This window comes from Cloeon dipterum, chromosome 1 (genome assembly GCF_949628265.1).
Source record: "Cloeon dipterum chromosome 1, ieCloDipt1.1, whole genome shotgun sequence".
NCBI classification, from domain to species: domain Eukaryota; kingdom Metazoa; phylum Arthropoda; class Insecta; order Ephemeroptera; family Baetidae; genus Cloeon; species Cloeon dipterum.
Window position 1 is genome coordinate 39987779 of NC_088786.1, and position 24864 is coordinate 40012642.

The window sequence follows — 24864 nt, forward strand, 5'->3', positions numbered from 1 at the left end:
ACTGTAATTAAAGAGTTGTGCATTTTAATTAAAGCTTTAGAGCAAAATTGTAAACGTCGTGGATAATTTTTAGGTTTTTTTGGAAAAATATTTATAGTTACATGAAAGAAAGTAAACATTGTAAGGCAGTATCAAAATGAAAAGTAATGCTGTCTGTAAATGAGGTATATTTGATTTAAAATAGACCAAGAATGGAATTGTTTTGAAACAAAATTCTTGTCTTGTCCTGTTCCTGAAAAATATTTTCCTGTCCTGCCGGAATTCCAGGAAAAAGCAGGAATTCTTGTTTCCTGTTTCAATTTCCTGTCTTGGAATACGCTCTAGTGCTGCGAGCGCGAGAGCGCTAACCGAGCCCTCCGAGTTACGAGCAGCAGCCGGCACAAAGAAAAAGTGCTCGAACGCACGCTCTGACGCATGCGTAGTTCTCGCATAATAAACGTTCGCATTGCTTTGGCGGGAAAAAAGTTCGCACATCGCGCTGCACTTTTTGGTCTGGAAAAATATCCACTTGACCAAATTCGACCCTCAAGGATCGATTGGTGTGCTTAAAAACTTCGTTAAAACGATCTCTAAATCAGCTTTGAATTTTTTATCAGAACCCAACGGAAAAACCCTCTCCAAGTGAGTATTGGACTAGACAGAAAATTAAACAATAAAATAAAATGTATAAATTATAGTGGATGGTTCATTAGAAACCGTGACAAAATGTACTAAGAAATACTTCGTTTCTAAAGCGTCCGTAAGTAAAACATTGCAACGATATTTGAAGGCGGAAGAATGAGAAAAATTTATAAATTTAGTTGACGAGAAATGAAGCAGCTTTAAAATGCAAGGCGTTGGACATGAAACTTCTGACCGTAAATTCTCTTGAGGAAATGGACTGTCTGGCTTCTTTAAAAGGTCTGATGATGCATAAATAATATTCATACAGAGATTGAGATTTTAAAACTGATCAGCGGAAACATATTGGACGAGTGGCTCAAATGAAGATGTTACTTGTGACTTGCAAAAGAAGTACGCGTGGTGCTCAACGGGGTACAATGTGTCATCGTCGCTTCTCTCTTCGCCCAAATTCTGGCTGTCAACCACCGCAGCTCCTTCCACCCTTGAACGTTGCCTGGCGCTGGTCAACTCCAATAACGCTGCCCAAAAAGGAATGGTTCACAGAAATTGCAAGGATACTTTGCCCTACATCTGTCAATACCCAGTCGACTGTCCTCAGCAGTGCATTAAAAACGTCAGTATTTGATGGAAAAAAAATAGGAAAATTTATCTAGAATAATTAATCATGTACAGACTTCCCTGTTTGACTCAACTGGAAATTTAAAAGGTGTATAAACTCTTTAAAAATTAATTTGTTAACCCTCCTTTTTGACCTCTTAGACAAAAATTCCTATGGTTTTTGGATTGACATTGGCATCTACACATATCTCCTCGGGAACAGACCGGTTTCTCACTTTTTTAGTTTTTATAAATATTAATTTTCTTTATGGTCAGATGACTTGGCTATCAAACTATCTACAATGTTGTGCCTTGGGCATGGAGGCACTCAACATCGACAACATTGCCGAGCAGCTGGCCCTGACAACATTTTCTCGCGGCTTCAACACAAGTTCATTTTATTAAAAATCGTATAAATATAATATATATTTGCGGTTTAGCCACCTGGAAAGCAAACTTCAATTACTGGACATCTGGAACGTGGAAGGGGTCTCCTGTGGGACTTTGGTCGTGGTGCGAGCCCTCAGGTCCCGTGATTTTTGACCAGGGTCTGACCTGGGAACGTGGTCAGCCTGACAACAAAAATGGAAACGAGAGTTGCGTCCATTTCCGCTTCATCATGAACTCCACTGGCACGGTCTTGACCGACAGAAACTGCAGCAACAGTTTGATTTACGCCTGCAAGGTGAATTTTCAAAGAATTCTTGGGAAAATTTTAAAATGTGGTTTTTTTCAGATGCCAATCAGTGCAACTCCTAAGCCGTGCGTTGCTTCTTGTCCTAAAAATGTTTGCAAACGAGATGTAAATATATTTATTAAGGGTCAAATTCCATGTAGACAAACTTCAAATTTTTTTGGTTTATAGCAAAAATTTTTTGATGCAACTAACGCATTAATGAGTAAAGTTTAATTTAAAGTAAATTATATTAATCTGAATAATTCCAAATAAAGACTTTCTCTCGTACGGTGATTGGTACGACGGATGCGGCCGCAACTTCTTAACTTTTACCTCAAACTCGGTGAATTATTAAGATTATTATTTAATTAATTTCTTTCTACAAATACTTGAAAAATAGACAAACTGGACCACAGCTTGGGATTGGTGTTGCAGCATTGGTTTAACCCTGGCTTCCATGGAGTCTGCCGGGAAAATAAGCTGCTACTCCAAAATTGTCTCCAGTGCGAAGATAATTTAAACTTTCGTCCTTCTTTTTTGAATTTGATTTCTAAAGAATTTGCGCCTACAACCTTTGGAGATTTCTGGATATCAGGTACAAACGTGGACTGCCCTTCAACCTTCCGTTGGTGCTCACGGAATCTCGATTTCATCGACTCCGATTTGAAATGGAAGGCAGGACACCCCGTTGCAGGATTAGGATGCGTTTATCTTGAAGTGAGAAACGGATCCGTGTTGTTGGCCACCGCCGATTGCAGCGAAAACAAAACTTTCCTTTGCGACGTCAGGAAAAACCAAACCACTCAAAAAGCGATGCAGGCAGAATGTGCTAACATTTGGAACATCACCAGCGGTGATTTTTATATATTTTTAAATTGATATCTTTGACATTGCTCTATATATGTATAATAGCTCAAATTGACTTGCTCATGAACGTCACTGCTTTCCTGACTGCAAGCTTATCAATCAATTTAAAGGTTATTCTCAATAACTACAGAAAGTGCTTAAATAAGATCGATTTGACAAATATTCTGAGCACACCAATCGATTCTCGAGGGTCGAATTAGGTAAAATGGATATTTTTCCGGTGAAAAGGTCCAGCGCGCGAACTTTTTTCCCGCCAAAACAATATATGAATGCGAGAAGTGCGCATGCGTGAGAGCTGGTTTGAGCCGAGAGACCGCCTGTACGAACGACTTCTTGATCACATTCAGACAGCTCTGACTCATGCGCACTTCTCGCATTCATATTGTTTTGGCGGGAAAAAAGGTCGCACGTCGCGCTGGACCTTTTCGCCGGAAAAAATATCCATTTTACCTAATTCGACCCCCGAGAATCGATTGGTGTTCTCAGAAACTTCGTCAAAGATGGTCTCTAACTCTACATTAATTGTACGTGTTTTAGTGTTTTTTAAAATGCGTCGGAGTAGAAGTTGGATTGGTATGTCGAAACTTAATGGTTTAAGAAATAAATAAAATGTAATTTCAGTTTAATCTGGGTGCTCTGAACAAAATACCGATGCTGCGACAAATAGAATTCGTTTCCCAAGAGGAGCCTACGAAACTGGAAGACGGTTTTGTAGCCTTCGACCAATGCAGCGACAAAAGTTTAAATCATACTAAATTTTAACCGTAATCTTCATTTTAATTCTGAAACTTAGAGTTTGATGATGAGTGCGTGACTGCTCATGAAACCTACAAGTGCGGTCAGGAGAAGGCACCGCAATTGGTTTCTAAGATAATCAACAATAACCTCGGCAACGGAACATTTGTCAGAACTAATTTAAACGTGTAGGTGGGAGAGTGAAATGATTCATTTTTACTTAATTTTAAAGTACGCTCCACCGACTCCGTGTGTTCCGTTGCGTCGGACGTGCTGGTATTCGGAACATTTGCCTTGTGAAATAAATGTAAAATAAATCTTTTGCTACCAAGCGTATTCGGTTGATTAACAAAATTCCAACTTCATAGCAAACAGCAATTGATACGCTCAACAGCAATGGATTTGGTATAGACACTTCACTCTCTATGTTTCAAGATAATCTATTTTTTATTTTAAGACAACTTTGGGTCCAGGGTTTTCTTTAATAACAAGACATTTTATATCGGAAAGTTGGACCTTGCTGGCAATGTGGTGAGTGATTTAATCCATTATTTGAAAGATTGAAAATCGATCCCTGAAGAATCCGGTTGCGGCGTTCAAACGATGCTGTGAGCTTGGAATGAAACTTTACGAGCCAGCAACCCTCGCTGATGTTCAAGCTGCTGACCGTATTCTCGGTAAAGAATTTGAACTGTCTCGAAATTTAAACTTTTATATTTATACTAAATTATTCTGTAATTACTAATGATTGTATAGCGGTTTTTATATTCTTGTTTATTCTGCCTTTGTCATATAGATACATAAAATAAAATCACATAACGTTTTTGGACAGAATCGGCGATCTCTGCTGGCAAAATAGAGCAAAACGATTAATTATATACATTGTGCAACAGACCTCTTTCAAAAATCAATAACTTTTGAAAGAAAAAAAAAAATACAAAAATCACTTTTAAGACTCAAAAGTACAATTTTTTTATTTTTTCTCCGCGGAAGCAATTTTAATATTCTTAGCTCCAAACTGGTAAAATTCGAAAAATTAGATTTTGCGGCACTGTTTTGGTAGGTCGGTTGGGTTAACTTTACATGTAATTTCATTTAAAAAAAAAAAAACTCACTATGATACGACTTAATATTATTTATTATTCCTGTTGTGTTTAAGGGTCACCAACTCAAAAGTTCGTCGTTATAGCCGGCGAGACGGAATTCATCAACCAAACGCACGAGGTGTGGTGTCGCAGCCGCGTTCTTTTGCAAGATAATATGTACGATACTGTCAATGCCAATAACCCTACATTTCAAAGGTATACTTGTCGCGAGTCGATAATGAGCGTGTATCTTAAGTCTCTCAAATTGCATATTGTACGCATGGATACCATGAACATTCATGATATGTACATCAATCCGCAAAATTACACTCTCCCTTCAGGATATTTTTGCTCTTACATCTGTGAGAAACCTTGACCTTTTATTTTTCCGAATATGTTATTTCTTCCGTTTGAATCCCAATTTTTCATTGGCCGTATAGTTTTAAATGTTTCTCAATCATTTTTGGTGTTATAAATGGTGGTGGCTGAGGTTGAGCAGAGGGTTTAAATAAATAAATTTCTTTAAATGGTCTGTTGTTTCAATCATCAATCAATTTTTTTCTGATTTTAAGAGTAGAATCCATAGAAGCGGCAGGATTGAGTCTAAATTCGCAGCGGAAATGCATCAAAATCCAGTGACTTCGAAAAGTAAAAAGGGCTTTTGCAACTTGTGAAATGATTTACGGATATTTTAATCTCTACTTTTGCTCAGCGGAGGACGGGCAACACAACACAGCATCATATCCGCTCTGAGCTATACTGTTGCGAGCCAAAACATGGGAAACGGCGGTGGGCCTTCCCGATTTTGTGAAATAACAAACGAAACATTTTGAAGCACAATTTTTATAAAAGCATATTTTGCTTTTATAATTTTGCACCGAGGTATTTGTCAGATTTTTAAGAGCAATAAAATAATTGTTATCACATTTTCTCTCCCGTTAAAAACCGTTTTGAATAAATTGGCAAAATTACGCAAACATATTACGTTTACAAATTTAATTCCATCCTTTCGAAATTACTCTGTATTGTTTAACTTCATCACGTATAGCAATATTGGGGACACACGTATATCGGAAATTTCAGTAACAACATCGAACCACTGCCCACTAGCTGACGATCAAAAAGCATCCGGTGGATCGCGTCGACCGGAAATGGTATACACAGCGCTAGAAAACGCTGAAATGATGCTTCGTCTGTTATAAAATGAATCGCCAACTGCACGCTCTACAATGATTATTCTCCTGATTTTACTCTGCTCAACGCTGGAACCTATTGTAAAGACTGAGAAATCTCAAATCATCATCACTTGATTTCGTTTCTTTAGCAAGCGGCAACAACCAAAAAGCCAACCAAAGTGCAAGTGCCGATAAAGTGCTCTTTGGGCGATTGCAGCCTTCATCATTCAAGACTCAAGGTAAAATAATCAGAATTTAGCTTTTCGATTTATCTTTAATAATTTTTTGAATAGAGTTTCCTTAGCTCTGCGCTGACCGAGGGTTAATTTATGAAATAGCTTTGATTGTATCATTTAATTAACTTACATTCTGCCTATTTTAGAATTTGTATCAGTTTTGGCAGACAGTATGATCAAAACGCTTTTTTTAAATTCTTTCCGTCAGCCAAACTAAATAATTTAAAATTCCAGCGCCTTATTCTGCATTTATATCGGCTAATGTGGACTTGGGGGATGTATTTTACAAGTGCGGACGCATCTTTTACAATAGCCACAATCAAGTAAGTGTCTTTTTGCTTCGGAAAATATAAATAAGGAGATTGAAGTTGAAACTATTTAAATATCTGTTCAGTAAAAAATAAAAATACTACTAATTTAATTGCGTAATGCCCAAGGCTCCATTTGGAGCAGCCGCTCTAGTTTGTGCCAAGAGGAAAATGCAATTGGTTACGGTGGAAGAAGGAGCAAAGAACTTGGATTGTCTCGTCCCCAATTTGGACGAAATGACGTCAGAGGAGCAACAAAATCAGAGTGAAAATTTTCACATAAAAATTGAGGTGAAAATAAAAGCTTTTCATTAGAATACTTTTTCGTTTGGACGAGCGGCATGGCCGAGGGGAGCAACTGCGGAAACGCGGCGTACTCGTGGTGCGCAGGAAACGGGACCAGCATCGACGCGAAAGCGTTCGACCTGCCTCTGGAAGTTTCAAAAAAGGAAAGATGTCTTGCTCTTTCCAGGATGTCCAAGACGCTGGTTCGCATGAGTTGCACCACTCCTAATCACTTTTTCTGTGAAGTATAAAATTAAAAATATTCAGATGAGTGTGTAAAAGAGTTGTGTTTTAGTACAAGTGCAAAACTGTTTCATGCTTGAGCAACCAGCTGTGCGAAAGTAGTAAAAATGTATGAAATATCCACTGTTTAGGATAAATTTATAACAAACTCTTCCTTTAGAAATCTCTCTATGAAGATGGGACTGGAAAAATAAAAGGTAAAAATGATAAATCATTTAATTAACAATTTCTCAAGGGGTTTTAGGTCGCGCTTTGAGTGGTGTTTGGGCAGAGTGGCAAAAGACGATTGGCTTCAATAAATATTCATACACGAGCTATATATTTGGCAACAAAAAAGTAACGCGAAGCTTCGATTTTCAGAGATAATTAATTGATTGTTTGACCGTTACAAGGTGACTTGGACGGAAAATTTGAAGATTTGTTGCAGCTTGGGAATGAAGCCGATCAAAGTGACGGATGAGCTGCTTTTCGCGCTTAACAACGTGGGCAACGAGAGCAATCAAATCACCATCTTTAACACTCCTGGTCAGTAAACATTTGCATGGATGCTCAACGAGGCATATATGTATTTGAATTTATATAATTCAACTTTGAAAATTCACCTAAAACGCTTAATCATCAGATGTATTATATCGATTGCTTAAATTGAATAAATGAATTGCAATGTCCTTATTTTAATCTCTGCTCAGCACTTCCCGTGGTCCCAATTAGCGGATAAAATTCACTTTTTTCACGATATTATTGTCTCTTATGTTGATCGCAGTGCGTAATTTCAACCCAAGCGTAACTGAGGAGAGATATTTGATAAAAACTGCTTTCTGGACGGCGGCCACGCGGCAAGGGTGCGCCGGTCAGTACCGCTTCTGCTTTTACGACGACATGGGTCCGTGGGACTCGCAGGACAAGTTTTGGGACATGGTAAACCCACGCGACGATGGATCGTGTCTCGCCGTCGACAGGGAGTACACGAAGGCCGGAACGCCGTTCGGGGTGCGGCAGATGCAATGCTCGTCACGCGGCACCAATTTCGCCTGTCAATTAGACGGCAAGAAGGTCGATGATTTCGTTAATGGAGACCAGGAAATGGATGTTGAGGTTTCTATCTAGACTTTTAGTAAAAAATGACCTAATTTAACTTTTGTAGAGGGACAAGAAAGCTTGCGACTATCCCATCTGCTCAGACCTCAAATACTGTCCACTCCATGTTAGTATATACTCTTCTTTACTTTAGTTTTGTCTCTCTAATTTTGAGCTAATTTTGTAGGAATCTTACACTGGACTTTATAAAAACAAAGATCGACTTCTTTTTAGTATGCACATTACACTCTTAAACTCGAATCTTTCTAGTACCGAATATGCGTTTGAATGTAAATTTCCTACGTTACAGAACCACACCTCTTGGGGGAGTGGAAAACAGCGTGCGGAGTTCGATATTTACTCCACAATGAAGACGTTAGCTTTTAAACCAAATAAAGCCACGAAAAATATGCAATGTGTTCATTTATAGAAGTTTTGGCCTGATGCTCTTGAATTTTGCTGTTCCCTGGGAATGCGTCTCGTATCTGTGCAGTCCATTGAAAAATTAGTCTGCCTAGAACAAATTGTAGGGGATGAACAGTTTGGTTACTGGACTTCTGGAACGAACATGAACTGCTCAAATCAGCGATATCGGTAGATATATATAAATTAAAACCATAATTTTCCATACTTGAATTTGCTTTCACGCCAGTTGGTGCTCACCTGAAATTAGAGACTTCATCAAACCAAGTTTGAATCTCGACAACAGATCTATTAACTTCAGGCCAGATCCAAATAGTTTGTTAACATCTAATTTTAATTGGTTGCAGTTGTTTATCTCAAAATGCTTTAAGTTCCTATTAATCCTGAAACGTCTTCAAAATTATGCGTTGTATTGCAAAAATCAACGACTTTGGGGCCAATTTTGACCGTTGACAGGTGTGAAATGTCGGTTCGGAAACCTATTTGCGAAGTAAGTATAAAATTACACAATATATGTAATATATACTACACTTGATTTCGGAAAAAAGGGTCGCGTGAAGGCGCAGTCACACCTGCAAGAGGTTTTCAACGAGTGCAAAGCGACACATCGCGTCACGCAACGTAGATTTTCATATTAATAATTATTAATACTTATTATCTCGTATATTTCAGGCGAGGTTGAAAAATTCAACACCACCGAAATAGAACAGTTTTCTTTCAAAATGAAGGTTACAGTTTTTTTTATTTGAGTTCACTTGCTTGATTGGTTGATTTAAAACTCTTGTTCAGTGTTTTTCGTCTTGTATGGCGGAACTTCTTGGATTGGTAAATTTGAATCAAAATGCTAAACTCTAGTACTAAAAACACTTTGCAGGTTTATGATAATGGAGCGTTTTGGGAAGATGCGGTTGAGAAAGCGATTAAAAAAGTAAAAAATCCAAATGCGCTTCTAGGTAAATAAATTCAGCCTATTTGGTATTTGTGCACAACTCACATTTGCATGTTTACGTTTCAGATTTCCGTTCTCTCTTGAAAAAATACCCTACAAGCTTATTTAAGAAAGCATCCGATAATTTGAACGCCCTAAAAATGATGCTAGTAGAGCAACTCAAGGAAGAAGCTTGGAAATCTACGTTGTTCATTAACATGGCGCTTGAAAAGTTTGCGGAATGCAATTCGATCGGTTAGCAAATTATTGAAACTATTCAGTCCTATAAAGTGGCATATTTTCAAGATTTTGCATTTCAAGAAAATAGTTTGGTATAAATTAATGTTCTGTGTTTATAGTTGCATCGAATAAGGAGGTTGAATGCTCATATGTACACAATTTCCTCAAATGTTTTACGAACGGTTCCACATCATTTGAAAAATTCTGGAACAGAGATTTACACAACCTATTTGATTCAAGAGATTATGCTATGTCGATATCAAAATCGTTAACCGATATATATATGATGGAGTTAACATCTCCAATGGATTTATCCACACATGGTTTGTTCTTTCCTACTTAAACTTGATTAACGCGACTCAAAATATATTAATATTTTAGTTAAAATAGAAAGTATGGATGACCCAAGACTCCAAAAATATATCGAATATGTCGATTCCCAATCATTCTCAGAGGAGTTCACTAGGTGAGCTAATTTAAATATTCAAAAATTCGGCAGGTTTAATTTAACAGTCTATGTACATCTTTGAAAGTTTTAAAAAATTTGAAAAAATTTCAGCTCAAATTGCACCTTTAACCTGTTGAGACCAAAAAATATGACTTTGAATGGCAGTTGTTCGGCGAAAGGTACGTTTTTGTGTAGGCAGTTGAACGCGACGTCTAACAGGCTTTTCCTAGGGAAATATTTTGAGCCTATTACAGGATACGATGACATATTTAAGAGTAAAATGTTGGAAAAAACACAGGTTTCCAAGCATTTGTGCCAAAAATTTCGAGTTGCTAACTGATTGAAGTTGTTCAGGCATTTTCTGCGATGGCTGCTGCTGCAATTTGTCGTGAAGCGAATGGAAGTCTGATCACGACAGCTGACTTAGATAATGTATCAAACCTCTTAAACATCACGACAGCTGCGTTGAATCGGTATTCAGAAGCAATTGCAACGGGAGAGAATGCAATTACAAAGGGTGAACAGAAGCAATAAGAATATATTCATTGTTGCATTATTATGGTGAAAATTCCATTTCAATTTTCAGCGACTCATTATATTCTTTTGGATGAAATTTATAAAGACTCTACAGGAGTGGCTCGTTGGTGCAGTAACTCGGCTAAGGCACCAAATGAAGTATATGATTTTTTTAACGATGGTTCGGCCTTCATTTGCTTGTACGGTGACTTTAGAATGAAATTATTTCCGTATCCTTTGAGCTTCGATCTCTCCTCATTCCCTACATTTTTCTGCAAGTTTGACAAATCTTTCTTGGCACTATGCAAAACGATTGCATCAAATTGAAGTTGAATAACTCGAAATGCATTGAATTTAATTAAAAATTCACCTTGTTTGTTAGTTAATAATACGCATAACTAAAAGCATAAAGATTAATTTTTGGCAGTGTTTTCTGTATTGCAAAATAAAGGTATGGCACATTCTTGCTTCAACAAAAACAATTATGTTATCTGTAGTTGAAGGAAGAACTAAAACGTTGTCACGGATTATGGTTTTTTTCTTGCAACTGAACTTCATTGTACAATTTTTATATTTAAATACATTTTAAACATGCACTACATAAATTTTAATGTCAAATTACATGCACTGTGTTCAATTCAATGTTCTGTTAATGATTTTGTTAAGCTGCACCACTAAAAGATATTGATTTCTTAACCGAGACTTAAAAATAAAAAGGATTGACTTGAATCGAAGACCTCTTCAACTATATACCTCCTATCCAATTCTAGATTTTTCAGATCAGATGATATAAGTCCGGATGATCTAAAATAAGATAATTTTTTGTTGAAACGGGAACATATCTTGAGTAACAATTTTTGTTTTTTGTATAAGAGAATGGAAAATATAAATTAGCAAAGTAAAATAAAAAATAAAGCTCGAAATTATGCAAAAAGGCACATCCGCTCACAACCAGAGCTTATAGACAAATGAGACATAAATATTGAAGCAACAAAGATAAGCCGATGTCATGACGTTTGAAGGAGCAAAAAATAGCTTCTGTGTGGAATATTGGTAACCATGATCGTAACCACTATTTTATATTAAATTTTAACCCAATAATTATTAAGTTTCATTAGAATGATTGCTAAACCTGTCTTGATTTAATTGGCACTCGGAATTCAGAATTCATGCTAGTGCAGTAAGCGCCTGCTTTCCCGATCCGAGGACACGGACAAAAAGAGCAAAAAGAAAGAAGTTTCACGCAAGGAAAAGTGTGTCTTGCGCTTTGTAAAATGATCTAGGCGCTTGTGCGAGTGGACGGCAGTGAACTCAATTACTTTTTCTATGAAGTATATGTTTTTTTGCAAAGAAAAATAGTGTAGTGGTTTCCTTAATTCAACTGTTCTTCAGTCTCTTGCATGAAGAAGAGCAATCCACACTTTGTCTGAATTTGCGTTTATAGATTTTAATGAGAACATTTTAATGTACAGTCAGGTCATTTAAAATCCAAATAATATTAGGGAAAACACGTTATATAACTGAAACTTGAACTTGCATGGTAATAAAACTGGATGCAGATGTGAGTGGAAATGGAAACGTTCGACCAACAGCATCATATCCGCTCTGGGCTGCTGCTGCGAGCCAAAACATGGGAAATAGCGGTGGGACTTTCCAATCATAAGTAATATCAAACGAAACATTTTGAAGCACAATTTTTATAAAAGCATATATTTTGTATTTATAATTTTGCATCGAGGTATTTTTCAGAGATAGATTTTTAAGTGCCATCAAATAACTGTCATCACATTTTACACTACGCCCAAAACGACAACATAATTTAATTTCATCCTTTCTAAATTACTCTGTATTGTTTAACTCCATCAAGTATAGCAATATTGGGGACACACGTATATCGGAAATTTAAGCAACCACATCGAACCACTGCCAACTGCCAGCAGAAACAGGGCGCTGACGATCAAAAAGCATCCGGTGGATCGCGTCGACCGGAAATGGTATACAACGCTAGAAAACGCTGAAATGATGCTTCGTCTGTTATAAAATGAATCGCCAACTGCACGCTCTACAATGATTATTCTCCTGATTTTACTCTGCTCAACGCTGAAACCTATTGTAAAGACTGAGAAATCTCAAATCATCATCACTTGATTTCGTTTCTGTAGCAAGCGGCAACTACTACCAAAAAGCCAACAAAAGTGCCACAAAAAGTGCCGATAAAGTGCTCTTTGGGCGATTGCAGCCTTCATCATTCAAGACTCAAGGTAAAACAATCAGAATTTACGTTTTCAATTTATCTTAAATCATTTTTTGAACAGAATTTCCTTAGCTCTGCGCTGACCGAGGGTTAATTTATGAAATAGCTTTGATTGTATCATTTAATTAACTTACATTCTGCCTATTTTAGAATTTGTATCAGTTTTGGCAGACAGTATGATCAAAACGCTTTTTTTAAATTCTTTCCGTCAGCCAAACTAAATAATTTAAAATTCCAGCGCCTTATTCTGCATTTATATCGGCTAATGTGGACTTGGGGGATGTATTTTACAAGTGCGGACGCATCTTTTACAATAGCCACAATCAAGTAAGTGTCTTTTTGCTTCGGAAAATATAAATAAGGAGATTGAAGTTGAAACTATTTAAATATCTGTTCAGTAAAAAATAAAAATACTACTAATTTAATTGCGTAATGCCCAAGGCTCCATTTGGAGCAGCTGCTCTAGTTTGTGCCAAGAGGAAAATGCAGTTGGTTACGGTGGAAGAAGGAAAAAAGAACTTGGATTGTCTCGTCCCCAATTTGGACGAAATGTCGTCAGAGGAGCAACAAAATCAGAGTGAATTTTCACATAAAAATTGAGGTGAAAATAAAAGCTTTTCGTTAGAATACTTTTTCGTTTGGACGAGCGGCATGGCCGAGGGGAGCAACTGCGGAAACGCGGCGTACTCGTGGTGCGCAGGAAACGGGACCAGCATCGACGCGAAAGCGTTCGACCTGCCTCTGGAAGTTTCAAAAAAGGAAAGATGTCTTGCTCTTTCCAGGATGTCCAAGACGCTCGTTCGCATGAGTTGCACCACTCCTAATCACTTTTTCTGTGAAGTATAAAAATTAAAAATATTCAGACGAGTGTGTAAAAAGTTGTTTTAGTACAAGTGCAAGACTGTTTCATGCTTGAGCAATCAGGTGTGCGAAAGTAGTAAAAATGTATGAAATATCCACTGTTTAGGATAAATTTATAACAAACTCTTCCTTTAGAAATCTCTCTATGAAGATGGGACTGGAAAAATAAAACGTAAGAATGATAAATCATTTAATTAACAATTTCTCAAGGGGTTTTAGGTCGCGCTTTGAGTGGTGTTTGGGCGGAGTGGCAAAAGGCGAATGAATTCCACACAAATACATACACTAGCTATATATTTGGCCACAAAAAAGTAACGCAAGGCTTCGATTTTCAGAGATAATTAAATGATTGTTTGACCGTTACAAAGGTGACTTGGACGGAAAACTTGAAGATTTGTTGCAGCTTGGGAATGAAGCCGATCAAAGTGACGGATGAGCTGCTCTTCGCGCTTAACAACGTGGGCAACGAGAGCAATCAAATCACTATCTTTAACACTCCTGGTCAGTATTCATTTTGCTAACAATTAGAGTCGCATAAGGGCGGTATTAACTATAGGGTTGGCGAAAACCGTCATATTTACAGATTTTAGCGTCTCTTCCAATGACGTCACAGACTGTTAGCAAAACAACGCTTGCAGTCAGTGACGGCATTGGATGTAGTGGGGCTAAATATCATCCGTCTGTCAATATGGCGGTGTCCGCAATTCCTAGACATATTTCTTAAAGTGTATAGCAGCTTTTGAATACACCGGTTCTCGTTAGATCACTATTCAAATAAATTTATAAGCACATTTCGTTCACTGACAAATGAAGATTTTTCATGTTATTTGTCAGTTATGGAGACCGCTGCGCGTAATACAGACCCAAACATAACTGAGGCGAGATATTTGATAAAAACTGCTTTCTGGACGGCGGCCACGCGGCAAGGGTGCGCCGGTCAGTACCGCTTCTGCTTTTACGACGACATGGGTCCGTGGGACTCGCAGGACAAGTTTTGGGACATGGTAAACCCACGCGACGATGGATCGTGTCTCGCCGTCGACAGGGAGTACACGAAGGCCGGAACGCCGTTCGGGGTGCGGCAGATGCAATGCTCGTCACGCGGCACCAATTTCGCCTGTCAATTAGACGGCAAGAGGGTCGATGATTTCGTTAATGGAGACCAGGAAATGGATGTTGAGGTTTCTATCTAGACTTTTAGTAAAAAATGCACTAATTTAACTTTTGTAGAGGGACAAGAAAGCTTGCGACTATCCCATCTGCTCAGACCTAAATTACTGTTCACTCGATGTAAGATTACTCCTCTACTTTGGTTCATCTCCAAAATTTTGAGATCGTTTTTCAGGAAATTTATACTGGACTATATAAAAACAAAGATCGACTTCTTTTTAGTATGAACATTTTTTAAGGAAATATATCGAAATATTTACCAGTGTAGATTTAAATTGGTTCCGGGCACCTTTTAAACTCAAATCTTTCTAGTATCCGAATGCGTTTTGATGTAAATTTCTTACGTTTTACAGAACCACACCTCTTGGGGGAGTGGAAAACAGTGTGCGGAGTTCGATATTTACTCCACAATGAGAAGGTGAGCTTTTAAACGAAGTGCATGCACATTGTAAATAAGACTAAGGCAAAAAATATGCTTTAATGTTCTTATAGATGAATTGGTTTGGTGCGCTCAACTTTTGCTGTTCCCTGGGAATGCGTCTCATATCTGTGCAGTCCATTGAAAAATTAGTCTGCCTAGAACAAATTTTAGGGGATGAAGAGTACGGATACTGGACTTCTGGAACGAACATGAACTGTTCAAATCAGCGATACCGGTATATATATATAAATTTAAACCAAATTTTTCCATACTTGAATTTGCAATCACACCAGTTGGTGCTCACCTGAATTTAGAGACTTCATCAAACCGAGTTTGAATCTCGACAACAGGACACTTCACTTCGATCCTAATAGTTTGTTTAATTGCATCTAATTTTAATTGTTTGCACTTATTTAATTTCTGCTTTCAGTTCCGATAACTTCAGGAAAGAACTTTTCACATTTATGCGTTGTATTGCAAAAATCTCCGACTTTGGGGCCAATTTTGGGCGTTGACATTTGTGGAGAGTCAGAGCTGAAGGCGATTTGCGAAGTAAGAATAAAATTACACACTGAGCAATATGTTCTAAGCATTATTCGGAAAAAGGGTCGCGTGAAGGCGCAGTCACACCTGCAAGAGGTTTTCAACGAGTGCAAAGCGACACATCGCGTCACGCAACGTAGATTTTCATATTAATAATTATTAATACTTATTATCTCGTATATTTCAGGCGAGATTGAAAAATTCAACACCACCGAAATAGAACAGTTTTCTTTCAAAATGAAGGTTACAGTTTTTTTCATTTGAATTCACTTGCTTGACACATTTATTAATCTTGTACAGTGTTTTTCAACTTGCATCGCGGAACTTCTTGGATTGGTAAATTTTATTCAAATAAATGTTAAACTCTATAGTACTGAGACACGTCGCAGGTTTATGATAATGGAGCGTTTTGGGAAGATGCGGTTGAGAAAGCGATTAAAAAAGTAAAAAATCCAAACGCGCTTCTAGGTAAATAAACTCAGCCAATTTGGTATTTGTGCTCAACTCACACTTTCCATGTTTACGTTTCAGATTTCCGTTCTCTCTTGAAAAAATACCCTACAAGCTTATTTAAGAAAGCATCCGATAATTTGAACGCCCTAAAAATGATGCTAGTAGAGCAACTCAAGGAAGAAGCTTGGAAATCTACGTTGTTCATTAACATGGCGCTTGAAAAGTTTGCGGAGTGCAATTCGATCGGTTAGCAAGTTATTTAAACTACTCAGTCCTACATTTGCATCTATTATCTTGAATTTGAATTCATGCTTGCGATTATCAAAAATGTATTTACTGTTTTCACAGTTAAATCACAACAGGAGGTTGAATGCTCATATGTACATAATTTCCTCAAATGTTTTACAAACGGTTCCACATCCTTGGAAAAATTCTGGAACAGAGATTTACACCACTTATTTGATTCAAGAGAATTTGCTATGACAATATCAAAATTTTATCTTGATACTTTGACGACGTTGGATTCTGATAATGGAACGCCATTGATTGTGTCGGGTTCGTTTTTAATTTGATATGAACCTTATTAACATGATTCAAAATAAATTAATATTATAGATTTAATAAAAAATAAGGACGTGAGGCTCCAGCAATATATCGAATATGTTGATTCCCAATCATTCTCAGAGGAGTTCATTAGGTGAGCTAATTTAAATATTCGAAAATTCGGCAGCTTTAATTTAACAGTTTTAAAAAATTTCAGCTCAAATTGCACCTTTAACCTGTTGAGACCAAAAAATATGACTTTGAATGACAGTTGTTTGGCAAAAGGTACGCTTTTGAGTAGACAGTTGAACCGCCGACGTCTAACAGGCTTTTTCTAGAAAAATATTTTGAGCCTATTGCAGGATACGATGACATCTTAAAGATTAAAAATTTGAAAATGATGGAGGTGTCCAATCATTTGTATTTGGAATTGTTATTAATTCATTTAAGTTGTTCAGGCATACCCTGTGATGGCTGCTGCTGCAATTTGTCATGAAGCGAATGGAAGTTTGATCACGACTGCTGACTTTAGAAATATATCCATCCTCATAAACATCACGTCGAATGTCTACAAACTTTATTTACGGGCAACCCTCGGCACGGTTTCTCTTGCAGGTGAACAGAAGCAAGCTGAATAATAATGTATCATACATATTTAAAATGAAAATCCATTTAAAGGTTCTATCGATCCCAATATTCTTGTGGACGAAATTTATGAAGACTCTAAAGGAGTGTTTCGTTGGTGCAGTACCTCGGCTGAGGTTCCAAAACATTTTGTTGGCTTCCACCACGCCTTTGTTTACACGTACGATATTTCTAAATTGAAATATGACTCTAGGCCTGTAAGCCCTAGTTTGGGTCAGTCGTCATTCATTACATTTTTTTGCAAGTTTGAAAAATCTTTTTTGGCACTATGCAAAACGATTGCGTAAATTTGACGTTGAAGAACTCTACATTTGCATTGAATTCAGCTCCAAATACACCTTGTTTGTCAGTTTTAAGCATAAACATTAATTTTTGGCAGTGTTTTCTGTATTGCAAAATAAAGGTGAGAACTGATATGACACATTCTTGCTTCAACAAAAACAATTATGCTATCTGTAGTTGAAGGAAGAACTAAAACTTTGTCACGGAGTAAGGTTTTTCTCTTGGAATTTAACATAATTATTGTATACTCTTAATTTTTAAATAAATTTAAAGCAGTGGTATACGCGTTGTAACAACAAGATACATGCACTAGCTGTTTATTAGTTAATTCAACGTTTTGTTGACGATTTTGTTAATGTGCACGACCATGATTTTGATTTCTGAAGCTTTTATTGTGAAATTCAAAATTATTCTAAAATGGACATGTATTTTCAAGCTATTAACTCTTCAACTATTCCTCCTATCTAAAATTATTGCAGATCCCATCATAAATATTTTGGAAATAAAACAATATTTAAAAATAAAGAGGACTTGCTTTGGAAAAATAAAATTACACTTTGCGCCTGTCCAATTTACAAATGCTGGTACGGGCTCTAATTATACAAGAAATTCGCTTTCAAAAAGTGCCTCATTTTGCCTGGAAAGAAAGCTAAAGCTTTTACAGGCGAGAGTAGAGAGCTCTTTCCCAGCAAGATCAGTGAAGCTGAGCAGTCACGTGACTCAATCCCGCCATCTCATTGGCTAAGAGCAGGGGGCTACCACTCTTATGGGCCGAACTCGTTCCCGCTAAGAGCTTTCCCCCCCAACCGTTGGTGTCGCGTCGGTCGCTTTAAAACAGGTCTTATGGCGGCCATATACGGTGTTTTGTGGGCGTAACTTTGTGACGTCATAAAGTTACGCCCCCCAAAACACCGCATATGGCGGCCATAACCCTGTTTTAAAGCGACCGACGCGACACCAACGGTTGGGGGGGAAAGCTCTTAGCGGGAACGAGTTCGGCCCATAAGAGTGGTAGCCCCCTGGCTAAGAGTCTCTTGTCTCGTTGCTAACTCCTTTCCATACTCCCTCCTAACAGTGCATGGACGTGGCCAATGAGGAGGCAGGATTGAGTCACGTGACTGCTCTTAATGGGTTTAAGAGCAGAAGTCTCTACGATCGCCTGTAGCTTTCTTCCCAGGCAATTGCATTCTCGAGCATTTTTTTATTCAGCAAAGCAGGCTCATTTGCACTTTCGCACTTCGCACTGTGATTTCAGATTCTAACTTTCTTCTATGCATTTTGCAGGAAAATGATTTCATTTAAAAAGTGTTAATTGACCAGTTGCATAAACCCTTAGTTATTGAAGCCGCCAACAGACGGCGCAAAAACAGACTTTCTTAAAAATTTTGTTTTAAGCGGTTTTAAGGCATTTCCGCTGCGATTTCAGCTATATTGCTTTTTTAAATTAATTTGCTTTTTTTTGACGTGCTAAAAACCAAAATCGGTTCAGCCATCCGCCGTAGAAACGTTGGAAAAGATTTTTTATTTCAAAAAATAGTTTTTCCCGATTCTACGGTGATTGGCTGAACCGATCTTGGTTTTCAGCAAAGTCAAAAAATAGCAAATTAATTGAAGAATGCACAGTAGCTAGATTAAGTCTGAAATCGCAACCGAAGTGCCTTAAAATCGAAAGTCTACGGTGGCGCCATCTGTTCGTAGCTTCGAACACTTAAGGTTTATGCAACTGGTGAATTTCCAATAAAATTATTTCCGCGATAGAAAGAATCGATGGAAAAGATATTTCTGCAGTAAAGTGATTTTGAGAGAGATACGAGTTGAGCTTGCAGATGCAAAGAGCAAGGTTCATCCCATTAGAACCCTGTTTTTACTATTTATTTTATCTTTCATGTTCCATGAAAAACAGCTGACCTCTTGAGCATACTTAGAAAAAACAGTTCGTTATGTGGCTATTAATATTTAAGTCGTATTTTTTACTCTCGAAAATTGCCTCCTATTCATCTTTGATATATAATTTGGAAAAAAAGCATTATTTAAAAAAAGAGAACTGAATTTAATGTTGTAAATAAACATTTTATTACACTAGGCAACTGTCCAATTTACACATGCTTGCATGGGCCCTAAAATGCCCCTAATCATCAGAGTCCGAATCATAATCGGATGTTTCTGCGTAGCATATCCAGACAACATCTTCGTGCGGACAAACCGAGTTGATTCTTGCAACTAATTCCTGCAGTTCCCATTCTTCCCATTGGTCTTCCACATGTATCCAATCTTTGATTGTAAAGTTTCGTAGGTTGGTCAAAATCTCGCGATTTCTTATCCGTTCGATAAGCTCCTCTGTGTCACCTAGGTTGAACGCGTTGCCTTCGATGCATAGATCTTCAAGTGAAGGCAAAGAAAAAATATTCTTTAGACTCGTGGAATGAACTTGATCGAAACTGAAAATCAAGATCGATTTTTATTTCATAAATCACGCTATAAAATATCAATTCTTACTTGAGCTTCCACCAAATGCATTTTAGTTGGCGAAAAGAGGTCAGTTCTTCGTCATCGTCGATAGCCACAAACGCGTCATCAATCTCAAGTTTTTCCAAGCTGCTGCAGTATTGACAGATGTTTTTTAGCGAAATTTCCAACAATTCATCATCTCCCATATTATGAAGAAAAAGATATGTCAAACTTTCTCCGAATCTGGCCAGGATGCACTGCAAACAGTTGTTTCCCTCGCACTGTAGATTTCGTCTCATGTCTGCAGTAGCACCAATCTGCAACAATATATAAATTAATACTTTTTAACAGTATAATAGTTTTGCAACACGTTACCTCCAGGTGCGTCAAATTTGTCGGAATGAAATCAAAGATAACACTTAGCAGGCGGGCAGAAGCACGTCTAAAATGCTCACCAGAATTCGTTTTTTCAAGACCAATAAAGAATACCCGACGATATGGCACTTCCTCATAGTGGTGGATGTTAAATTGAGAGTTCAATGCCTCCAGACTCATCTTTATGGAATGAGCTTCCATGTCAAACAAAACATTTTCTGCTGTGATTAATTTCAAATTTGTTCTATCATTGCAGAGTTGTAGAAAATCGGAAAATTTGATGCAAAGAACAAAGTCAAATCTGATATGCGTCAAATTTTGCATTTGACCGATCAGTTTCATGCTACTAGGCTGTAGCGTTTGTTTGCCACAATAGCGGTACCACAAACATTCATGTGGCTTCATCAATATGTTCAAATCTCGCAGATTCGGGACAAATTGGACGATGTATTGGAAAATCTGAAATAAAATCAATAAATGTTCATCATGTAATCATAAAAAACTCAATTTTTACCTCCTCCGTTGGAACTTCAGCTTGCACATGATCTACACGACAAGTCCCCGAATGGAAAGTAACAGGGAAATTTTTAGATGTAAGTTCTTCCGTCATCCTGTGCACGTCTAAGTACGGAAGTGCAGTCCATACTTGATGATGTCCAATTTCTTTGATTCTTTCCATTGCTTTGTCGAACACCACTTTGCGCATAGGAGGAGCTAAAATCACATCAATTAAAATTCAAAGCTCACAAATAAAATATCATCTTACAAATTTTCTTCGTAATAAGCTTTTTGTAGCTTCCAATGTTTTCGACGATTTTGTCAATCGCTATATCTTCCAGCGAACGTGGAGTAAACCTGCTCATCTGGAATAAAAGGTTTAAATTTGTAACATTAATTTTCATGGATAATTAAAGGCAAATTTCGTTTGAAGTCTAGAATAAAATAAAATAACTTTACTATTAACTATAATTAGGATTTAATCTGTCTGGAAAGTGCATGTGTATTTTTTGTATTCTATCGGCTGATATTTGACGCCACAGGAACACGATTACTCGATTAAAAAAAGTGATTATAACAAGAGTGAGCCGGTGACACTGAGAAATGCACCTGTGGCCTGCGCACTGCGGCAACCCTATCTCTTTTCCCATGATAAAATGAGCGCAAGTGGTAGGCGCTGCAGCTAAATTCATGAAGCCAACCGCGAAGTTATTGGTGTCAATCGAACGTACACGAGTGTTTTTATTACACAACTCGGAACCCGAGCCTGAAAACAAAAGCGCTTTCGAGAATACCTATATCACTGCTCGCTCTGACAATGAGAGCGACGATCGCACGCCAGCGGCCGTCGATGAAGCAAGCATCACCAGACAACAAGTGACGTCATCGAGCCGTCTCATTGGCCGGCCGTCATGCACAGCTGCTTGGGAAAGAAACATGTGGCCAAAAACGCCGGCCACAGGTGCATTTGTCAGAGTCACGCGCTCGTCCCGCTCACTCTCGTTGAAATCACTTTACTCTAAAGTAATCACCGAGGCTTAACTCGGTTAATTTCATCAAGTTAAATTACAGTCTCACCTTAAATTTGGTCGAAATTTGTAGAAAAGGACAGGGGAACACGCACACGAACCTCCGACAGCGAGAGATGTAAACAAACCTTCTAGTTATGCTTTGGTGGCGCTGACGAGCATGGAGCTAGGGGTGCCAGCTGCTTGGTACTTTTAATGTCAATTTTCCTATTGTTGTGTGCAAGAAACGGGCGTTTTACTTTTTAAAATTTAGCAATTTCACTATATTGAGCAGATTTTTCCTATTTTCATTCTCCGAAATTATAGTAATCTGAAAACTCTTTGCGTTAATTTGTGCATGTGGCCTCCCTAGCCGGTATTTCGTTTGTTTGTAAGGCATGCCGTGTAAGGTAAGGAGTAGCAGAGTATCAGCTTCGTTGCGATTGTCGCCTGCTACTCCTGCTAGTGTCTACTCTCCTTACCTTACACTGTAACACCAGAGCGGTCGTCGCGCATGGGCAAAGAGCTTAGAGTGATGGACGCGCTGCTTTCCATAAAAACAGACTTGACGCATACGCAGTTTTCTTGAATGCTCAAAAATTCATTTCAAAATAGAGCTCTCCTTTGTGCCTCAGGGGCCGTGTGGCCCGGGGGTTAATTAAACTTCGAATAATAATCCGTAACTCTCCCATGGTACCATAAAAGACCAGCCCGTTGGCTCGCACTGTTTAGACATTCTCAGGAGTGTCAAAGCAATGGGAGCTATTTGAGCAGTTGGGAGTTCTAATACTGGCTACCCAATGCATCAGAGATGGCAAAAAGTGGTTAGTTTAGTGACTCGAAATGCTCAAATTGCTCAACGGGCTGCTTTGCACCTTTCCAGCATTTTTTGTGATTTGGCTTCACGGGACGAATGTCTAGCGTATCAATGCAGTCCTCGGTGCGGAGGCAAGTGGCTCTGTGCGGCCTCCTGCACCCATGTTATCCATTCAAGGTGTTATTGGGATCCGGGTTTCAGCATTCGTGCTAGTGCAGTGCGCGCCCTTCCCGGTCCTCCGGTCCTCGGACAGGGATAAAAAGAGCAAAAAAATAAAGCGTTTCTACAAACGGAACTGGGCATCACTGGTAAAAGACCGTCTTTGATGAGAAGTTTCCGAGCACACCAATCGATTCTTGAGGGTATAATTAAGTAAAGTGGATGTTTTTTACTATCAAAATGTGCCGCGCGACGTGTAAACAATTTTTCCGCCAAAAATATGAATGCGAGAGCTGCGCATACGTGAGAGCTGGTTTGAGCACTTGCAGTGGGACCACCTGTACGAATGACTTTTTTGTCAGATCTAGCCAGCTCTGACTTATGTGCTGTTCTCGAGATCAAAGATTAAACTATGAAAATATTTTACTGCTAGATAGTGATTTTGAAAGAGGTACGAGTCGAGCCTGAAGATGCAAAATTGCAATGTTCATCCCATTAGAATCCTGGTTTTGCTATTTATTATATTTAATATGAGAGAAAGCTGACCCTTGAACAAACTAGAAATTTTTTTTGTGTGGCTTTTTTTAAATAATATTTTGTTCTTTTAAACTTGAAAATTACCTCCTGTTTCTCATAAATATATATTTTGGAAAAATGAATCATTTAAAAATAAATAGAATTGAATTAAACACATTTTATTACATTTTGCGCCATTTTAATTTACACATGCTTGCAAGGGCCCTAATCATCAGGGCTCTAATGCCTACCGTTCGGTGATCTAGTGTTTATCCAGGCAATATCTCCGTGCAGAGAAACAGAGTTTATTGCTTCACGCAATTCGTACAGGTTAGGATCATTTATCGTGTGGTCAACAATTGCAAATTTTCGAAGGTGGGTCAAAATCTCGCGATTTCTTATCCGTTCGAAAAGCTTCTCCTTGTCGCCAAGTTTGAAATCGTAGGCGTGGATGAAAAGATCATTGAGTAGTGGCAAAGTCAGAACATTCTTTAGACTGATGGTGCGAAGATGAGGGTCAAAGTCTCGATAGGAACTGAAAATCAAAATCGAATTATAATTCACAAATACCGCTACAAAATATCAATTATTACTTGACCGTCCAAGTAATACGTTTCAGTTGGCGAAAAGAGGTCAGTTCTTCGTTATCGTTTGCTACATATGAGTGATGAATCCCAAGTTCCTCCAAGCTGCTGCAGTGTTCAGAGATGTTTTTTAGCGAAACTTTATCTTCTTCCCTTATATTATAAAGTCTTAGGTGTTTCAAACTTGCTCCAAATCTGGCCAGGATGCGCTGCATACAGTGTTTCTTACACGTTCCATATTCTTCTCTATCTTTTGGAGCATCAATCTGCAAGTAAATATAAAAAATATAGTCTTTAATATTTTAGTGGTGTTTGAAAAACGTTACATTTAGGTGCGTCAAATTTGGTAGAATAAAGTCAAGGAAACAACTCGACAGGCTGGAACGTGCACGTCTATATGGCTCATCCGATTTCACGTTCTTAAGAATAATGCTGAGTTTGCTTGGAAATGGCAGTCCATAATAATCTTGGTAGTCAAACCGAGAGTTGACCGCCTCCAGACTCATCTTCACAGAATTTGGATCCATGTCACACACAATATTTCTTGCTTGGATGAATTGCAAATTTTTGCATGCTTTGCAGATGTCCAAAAATCCGGATATTTTGATGTAAATATCTACGAATGTGATATGCATCAAATTTTCCATAAGGCAGATCTGTTTTGTGCCACTAGGCCCTAGCGTTTGCTTATCATCATCTTCCCGAATAACACTCGGGTCTTCAACAACAAGCTCTCGAACATTAGGGACAAATTGGGCGACGAATTGAAGAAACTGAAATATAAACAATAAATTTTCATCTTTTTCCAGAAGAAACTTCAATTTT

The 24864-nt window shown here is 38.0% G+C and overlaps 2 protein-coding genes and 3 long non-coding RNA genes across 5 annotated transcripts; all 5 read left to right on the plus strand.

The window, feature by feature from the left end:
* The first annotated feature begins 842 nt into the window (after window positions 1-842).
* LOC135943052 (uncharacterized) lies at window positions 843-3691 on the plus strand. The gene is made up of 11 exons (XM_065489446.1): window positions 843-900; window positions 957-1237; window positions 1498-1612; window positions 1662-1906; window positions 1958-1967; window positions 2173-2240; window positions 2298-2400; window positions 2454-2750; window positions 2810-2874; window positions 3386-3503; window positions 3558-3691. Exons 1-11 carry the CDS (start codon window positions 843-845, stop codon window positions 3689-3691), a joined length of 1494 nt encoding a protein of 497 aa, XP_065345518.1.
* Window positions 3692-8388: 4697 nt separating this feature from the next.
* Window positions 8389-9013, plus strand: LOC135936634 (uncharacterized). Its single transcript, XR_010574349.1, has 4 exons — window positions 8389-8502; window positions 8561-8646; window positions 8703-8821; window positions 8880-9013. It is a non-coding gene; the product is annotated as an uncharacterized LOC135936634 (long non-coding RNA).
* Window positions 9014-9121: 108 nt separating this feature from the next.
* LOC135933899 (uncharacterized) lies at window positions 9122-10136 on the plus strand. The gene is made up of 6 exons (XR_010574033.1): window positions 9122-9156; window positions 9206-9284; window positions 9347-9514; window positions 9619-9822; window positions 9881-9965; window positions 10059-10136. It is a non-coding gene; the product is annotated as an uncharacterized LOC135933899 (long non-coding RNA).
* Window positions 10137-15053: 4917 nt separating this feature from the next.
* Window positions 15054-15542, plus strand: LOC135939919 (uncharacterized). Its single transcript, XR_010574794.1, has 3 exons — window positions 15054-15166; window positions 15241-15404; window positions 15463-15542. It is a non-coding gene; the product is annotated as an uncharacterized LOC135939919 (long non-coding RNA).
* A 564-nt stretch (window positions 15543-16106) lies between these two features.
* Window positions 16107-18035, plus strand: LOC135934228 (uncharacterized). Its single transcript, XM_065475810.1, has 8 exons — window positions 16107-16180; window positions 16244-16411; window positions 16514-16720; window positions 16781-16862; window positions 16926-16993; window positions 17047-17114; window positions 17167-17323; window positions 17387-18035. Exons 2-8 carry the CDS (start codon window positions 16318-16320, stop codon window positions 17638-17640), a joined length of 930 nt encoding a protein of 309 aa, XP_065331882.1. The 5' UTR covers window positions 16107-16180; window positions 16244-16317; the 3' UTR covers window positions 17641-18035.
* The last annotated feature ends 6829 nt before the right edge of the window (window positions 18036-24864 follow it).